Source organism: Microtus ochrogaster, chromosome 15, assembly GCF_000317375.1.
Source record: "Microtus ochrogaster isolate Prairie Vole_2 chromosome 15, MicOch1.0, whole genome shotgun sequence".
Classification (NCBI taxonomy): domain Eukaryota; kingdom Metazoa; phylum Chordata; class Mammalia; order Rodentia; family Cricetidae; genus Microtus; species Microtus ochrogaster.
In genome coordinates this window covers 30,769,315-30,776,348 of record NC_022017.1, presented here as the reverse complement: position 1 = coordinate 30,776,348, position 7,034 = coordinate 30,769,315, and the positions used below count along the sequence as shown (strand labels likewise).

At 45.0% G+C, this 7,034-nt stretch overlaps 1 protein-coding gene across 11 annotated transcripts in view; it reads right to left on the bottom strand.

Annotated features, from left to right (window-relative positions):
* Window positions 1-544: 544 nt before the first annotated feature.
* The window catches only part of Ptk2 (protein tyrosine kinase 2), a 190,499-nt gene continuing 184,009 nt past the window's right edge, over window positions 545-7,034 (bottom strand). For all 11 annotated transcript variants that reach the window (XM_026782712.1, XM_026782708.1, XM_026782709.1 and 8 more), the window contains one exon: window positions 545-1,742. In XM_026782712.1, the coding sequence (XP_026638513.1) occupies window positions 1,530-1,742 (213 nt within the window). In that variant the 3' untranslated portion in view covers window positions 545-1,529. The remainder of the gene's footprint in view (window positions 1,743-7,034) is intronic.

The following is a 7,034-nucleotide window of genomic DNA, read 5'->3' as shown; positions in this document are numbered from 1 at the left end:
AACAAACAACAACAACAAAACACCCCCCCCCAACTCAAACCATCCAACCAGAAAAATTAACCCCTTGAAAAAAAAATAATTAGCACCGGGTGGTGGTGGCACACACCCTTAAATCCTGGCACTTGGGAGGCCGAGGCAGGTGGATCTCTATGAGTACCAGGAGCTTTTATGTATCGCTAGTCTCTTTTTCTTGTACAAAAGTGGAGGATCCCACCATAGACGACAGCCCAGCTGGTCTACAGAGCGAGTTCCAGGATAGGCTCCAAAGCCACAGAGAAAACCTGTCTCGGAAAACCAAAGAAAACAAAAACAAAAAACCCCCCAAAACAACAAAAAACCAAGCCAAACAAAAACTACCTAAGACCCTGACAGAATGGAACGGCAGGCTGGGCTGGGCTGTCGTCTATGGTGGAATCCTCCACTTTTGTACAAGAAAAAGAGACTAGCGATACATAAAAGCTCCTCAAAGTGACAGCTTCTCACAGATCCCCTGGACATTTTTCAATACCCCCCCCCTTTAAAAAAAGGCGACAGCAATGCAAACTTTCCTGGCGCCACCTTTAATAGGTCAGAGTAACTGTACAATTCATTATATTCTTCCTGAGAATAATTTATATCCCCCAACAAACTAAAGGGAAGGTATGCTTTCCAAACTGTCTAACAGAACACATGGTGTGACAACAGCGCATCAGAGACCCACATCCCTGTCTGTCCTGTGAGGTCCTCCCTGGGAAGACAGACGAAATGAAGATCAGTTAGCTCCAGTGGCTGTAAGAGTCAACATGGCTTTAATCATTCTTATAAATTATATAAAAATGGAGAACAGGGATGGTTCTGGAACTTCTTGATGCAGTTGGGAGTGCTCTGGTACAAAGCATTTCAGCTCCCAAGAAAAATTACATTGCTACAAAAAACTGGCACAGAATTCTGGTGAGGAAAGACAAGAGTTTTTGTCAGTTCTATAGATCGTTTGCAACTCAATGCTTCAGTATTCACGGGAAAGAAAAAGGTAGAGACAGGGAGGGCAGAAGTTTTCTTCTGAAACCACGCAGTCTTCAAAATATAGCTTTTATGCACTTTCTCTGTAAATGAGATTAGCATATAGCATCTCAGCCTGGATAGAAACTCTGGCAGGAAGGATGGCCAGCCTCTGGGCTCTTAGGGAGTCCTCCCTCCTAAGACACTCCTCTTCCAACTTTAAGCCATAGTCAGTAGGAATTACCACTTCTAGAAGCACACATCCCAATTCCAACACCAAGTATATTTTAAAAGCTTCTTAATGTACAATCTTCATTCTCAGAAAAATGCCACATTTTGGATCCAGACTTTTCTCAACATTATTTAGAAAAATAACAAATGAAAACCACACATACTGTGGTTAAACTTATGAGAGAGAGACTTTCAGCTAGCTGTCATTCAGTTGGAGTTGTGAGTGTGGGCGTCCGAGGACATGGTTACTTCCTTGCTGCTGGTGGAATGCTAGAGAAGATCTCCCAAAGGGCAGAAAGCCGTGTTCAATGGCCAGTGGCTCAGTGTGGTCGTGTCTGCCCTAGCATTTTCAGTCTTGCTTGATCAATAACATCAAGTAGATTTTTGGCGTCCACAGCCAGGGCATGAGCAGCTGTCAGCATCTGCTTCTTGTACTCCTGCTGCAGGCTGGTCATGACGTACTGCTGAGCCAGCTTCATCTTGCTGATGAGCTCACCCAAATCAGAGTTCAGCAGCTTCTGTGCCATCTCAATCTAGGAAATACAAGAGAGGGTCAGGAGATCAGCTCCCAGGCATTTGTCTTGAGTCCTTCTTTGGGTCTCCAAGAAAAAAATAAAACTTTATTTTCCTTGAATAAACTTTCAAAGTAACAGAATAAATTTGGCATGGTGGTGCACACTTTAATCCCAGCATTTAGAAGGGAGAGGCAGGAGGATCTCTGTGAGTTCCAGGCCAGTTTGGTCTATATATCAAATTCTAGGCCAGTTGGCTTACACAGTGAGGGGGGAAAAGGAAGATTTCAATAGGGTGTGAAATCTGTCTGTCCTCTTTAGAAATTTAGTGACTGTAACGTGGTCTTGTGTGCCTATATGCCTGCATGTGTGCACGCAGCACGCATGTGCTAGTAGTGTTTCCATTTTCAGCCCCCATGTCACCCTGACTGATTCTCCTGTACTAAGCTTGCTGTTTGGATTCTAACTTCAGTGTGTGGTAGACTTTGCTTCATTTTATAGTCACAGAATGTGACAGAACCTGAGATAATCTAGTCCAACATGCACACTCTAATACAAACATCTTAATACCAAGTGACCCGATGAGAGCCACCCAGGATAAAGACCAAGGCCATGCTTTCTTAGTATGCTGATTCTCTTTCCAGGCCTTTTCTTGGGGTTTACTTTAATATTAAAATATATTATGTATGCATGTGTGTACATGCCACGTGTGTGTAGGTGACTAACAAGGCCAGGAGAGGGCTTGAGATGCCACAGAGCTGGAGTTACATTTGCTTGTGAGCTGGTATGTGGGTGCTAGGAACTAAATGAGGGTCCTCTGCAAGAGCAGCACATGCTCTAAACCACTGAGCCATTTCTCCAGACATCTCTCTAGGCTTTCTGTATCTTGTCTTAGTAGTCTAAGCATAGGCTTCCTATACTTATTGCTTCCTATTGCCAGAGTCAGGGGATATCCTCAAGACACACTCTACTGGGCTAGGCTGGGCTGTGGAGCACATGTTGCCTTGCAGGGTTCACAACTCTTCTGCTAATTCTTTGTTTGTGACAGGGTCTCTTTATGTCATCATGGCTGTCCTGGAATTAGCTATGTATATCAGGATGGCCTCAAACTTACAGATCCACCCACCTCTGCCTCCGGAGTACTGGAATCAAAGGTTTGTGCCACCATACCCAGCCCTTCCTGCTTACTCACTGAATGGTGACTAGGACATCTGCTCTTTTAATGATTCCAGGGCAATGATTACTTTTTGTTGTGGATGAAGGCAGGAATTAGATCTGGTGGAAGAGGCCTGCAAGGAGATCCTGAATTCAACAGATAGAGACCACACACACACAAACACAAAAGCAAACAGAGCTAGTCCTTTGTCTCAGAAAGACCTTACAGAGAACAGCTAGATTTGGACTAGACTGCACAAGTAGTAGACCAGTTTCAACCACAAAAACCATGCCACGTTGACCTTCATCTTGCTGGAGTTAATGTGCACAGGGAGAATGACATAATCAAGACAACTGCTCTAGAAAGTTGTCTTTGATAGCAGGGTGCATGTTGAATGAAAGAATGGGGACATTGTTAGTATTCTGGCATCCGTACTGGCCTGCCTTTGGGGTTCTGACAAAATACATCCTCCTCCGTTGCAGCCACTAAGCCTCCTGTGCACACTCACTACGTTCCCTTTTAAAAGAGCCCTGCCCGTTAGAGATCTAGTACAGTGGTAGAGCACCTGCCTATCATGCACAGGGCCCTGGGTTCAATCCCCAGCACTACCAAAAGAAAAAAAAAGTTGTTGCCAGGTGGTGCAGGCGGGTACCTCTAATCCCAGCACTTGGGAGGCAGAGGAGGGGGATCTTTGTGGGTTCAAGGTCAGCCTGGTTTACTGAGCCAGGACTGTTACACAGAGAAAATCCTGTCTCAAAAAAACAAAACAAAACAAAAACAAAAAAGAAGATGGCAAGGTTGGTCATGCTCAAAGGCAGAAGGGCCAGTGAGGGGACTGGCAGGAGTGAATGAGGAAGACTCTGATCTAAGTGGCCCCTGATACTTCTAGAGCAAATCACTGCAGAAAACTGGGCTCAACATAGCTGCCTGGCAGGCGGGAGGGGAGGCAGTAGAGAAGGGAAGCAGGATCAAAGAAAGGCTCTTTTAATATCACATAGTAGCTTTGCAATGTGAGTTGCATTGCAGTCCAGTAGAGCACCTCAAGCAGGACTCAACACGGCACATTCAGTGCTGCAGGCTGGAGCTTTGGGGCACTCACTTACCAGGACACACATGCATGCTTACAGAATCCTTTAGCCTGAGTTACTAAAAAATGCTAATGTCAGCTGAGTGCAGCAATGTGCACCTGTAATCCTGGCCCTGGGGAGGCTCGGGAGAAAGGTTTCAAATTCAAGCTCCAAGTCAATCTAGACCTGCCTCAAAAAGCTCTCCTATGCTAGTGAGACTATGAATTTGCTTCTGACATTCCCAGGAGACAGTCTCACAGCAAGTCCCTGTTCCCTGGTTTTCAGTGCAGCCTAAGCAGGAGCTGAACAAGGATAACAGCAACAGATGTGTTACTGTGGATGGGTGAATGGCTCATCCCTACATGAAGAACTATAGGCAGCTGAGGAATGCTGAGAGTGGGACAATCTTCCCCAGAAAAGGGTAGATCAATTGGCTATTCAATACCAACTAGTCAGCATTGAAAACATACATACAAGGGCTGGAGAAATGGTTCAGTGGTTAGAGCATTGCCTGCTCTTCCAAAGGCCCTGAGTTCAATTCCTAGAAACCACATGGTGGCTCACAACCATCTGTAATGAGGTCTGGTGCCCTCTTCTGGCCTGCAGGCATATATGCAGACAGAATATTGTATACATAATAAATAAATAAATATTAAAAAATACAAGTAACATAAACTGAGCAGGTTATAGTTATGCATTTAGGTATATATACATGCACACACAAATAACAATGATTAAAGAAAAAATGAGGCCAAAACAAAAGTTTTCTACACTCCAAAATTTGATGCCATGTAAGAGGAGAAAGCAGTCAAACATCTTTCAGAAGAGCAGAGGTAACAAAGAGATAGGTGGACAGGCAACCATTCAAAACACACAAACCAAGTGCCTTGCATTACATGCTACAGGCCCTCAGTACACCCAGCAGGAAAGGAGCTTGCAGCAACCAGAGGCTCAGCGCTCACAGCTGCAGGGTGGGTATACAGCAGGCCATCCCTGGTATCAGAAGCCCCACAGATGTTCATGGTTAAGGATGAACAAGCAGGTGGACACCTTGGAGAGAGAATGTAAATGTGGTGAAGTGTTGATATGTGACACGTGCACTTCAAATAAAGGATGCTTGAAATTTTTCATTATTAATCTGGCAAGTTTTTGTAAGTCTGAAAATCTTTTCAGAGTAAAGAGCAAGGGGCTAGAGACATGGGACAGCAGTTAACAGCACTGAGGGCTCCTCCAGAGTCCCAGGAGCACCCACATGGCAGCTCCCAGCCATCTTTAACTTCTAGGAGATCTAACACTTTCTCTAGCCTCCAACGGAACTGCAAACCACCATACAATATAAAAACATTTTCTTAATTAAAGAAAAAGAGAAAGAAACAACAACAAACCCAACCAAACAAAATCCCAGGCAGGATAGGTTGAAGAACAGTGCATGGTACACTAGAAACAGGAAAGGGAGCCAGATGGTGGTAGATGCCTTTAATCTCAGCACTGAGGAAGCAGTATCAGCCTGTTCTACAGAATGAGTTCCAGAATAGCTAGGGCTACACAGTGAAACCCTGTCTCAAAAAACCAAGGGGGTGGGATGGGGGAGGAAAGGGACCAGTGGAGGAGGGCTATGGCTCCCTTTATTCAGATGTCGTACAAATGAAACAAAACTACTAAAAGGCGCCAGGCAGTAGGGGCACACACCCTTAATCCCAGCACTTGGGAGGCAGAGGCAGGTGGATCTCTGTGAGTTCGAGGCCAGCTTGGTCCACAGAGGGAGTTTCAGGACAGGCTCCAAAGCTACAGCAAAACCCTGTCTAGAAAAACCAATCCACCCCCCCCCCAAAACCCTCAAAAAACAAAACCAAAAGACAACTAAAAGGCAGCCAAGCATGGGCATGGTGGCAGCTGTCTATAATCCAGCACTCTGGCCAGCAGAAGAGAAAAGAAATTTCAGTGTGTAGTCAGCCTGGGCTATATGAGAGTGTTGCCAGGGGAATCTGAGGTGAATTTTGGGTCCTTAAAGCAATTGATTAAAAGGACTTTTATATCTCCTTTTTAGAGAATACCAACACCACTAGGAAAGGCTGAGATTTATGGGTAAGAAGAGGTGAGACCTGGTGGGAGGAAGGTGATCACCCCGAGTTCTTTCTCAAAGGTGTGCCCAAGACTTGTTCTCTCCCTCTCCTTCCAGACTATCATATGGTGTGGGAGGTCTTCTGTCTATGTGCCACTTTTACTGGTTAAATCATAAAGAAACTGCCTTGGCCTGATAGGACAGAATTTAGGTAGGTGGGGAAAACTGGGCTGAATGCTGGGAGAAGGAAGGCAGCGGGAGCTGCCAGGGAGCTGCTGGGGATAGATGTGCTGAAACTTTGCTGGTAGGCCACGACCTCATGGTGATATACAGATGAATAGAAATGGGTTAAATTAAGATGTAAGAGTTAGCCAATAAGGAGCTAGAGCTAATGGGTGAAGCAGTGTTGCAAGTAATATGGTTTTATGAGTGGTTATTTCGTGGCTGGGCGGCTGGGTCGAACAAGCAGTCCCTTTCTCAACAAATTGGCGCCAATGTGGTGGACTATATCCATGTAAAACCCGAGAAAGCTTGAAAAGAAATTATAGACACTAAAAAACAAAGTTTAGCCACATTTTTTTTTCTAAATGGGCTTTGCTTGAGGTGGTATGCTGAGGTGGTATGCTTGAGGTGGTCTCCTTTGTGAGAGGTCTTACTGGTAGCAGCCACACGGTTTCAAAATGGCAACTTCCTTGCTGTGGGCTGTGCTGCTAGCACAAACTCTGACTCTTTAGGAAAACCAAGCATTTGGATGGGGTTAGTGAGCAGACTGCTGCAGCTTGCTTAATGGTGACGTGAATTGGTTGTATGCCTGGAAGTAGGGTGGTGTGAGTGGCTCAGAGGTGCAAGCAGTTCTGCCATGCTGGACTGAACGGAACAAACAGACAGTACAATATATACTATAGTAATGGTGCAGCTTAAGCTTTAAGAAGCGCTTAGTATTTTTTTAAAAAATATTTATTTATTTGTTATATGTACAATATTCTATCTGTGTGTATGCCTGCAGGCCAGAAGAGGGCACCAGACCT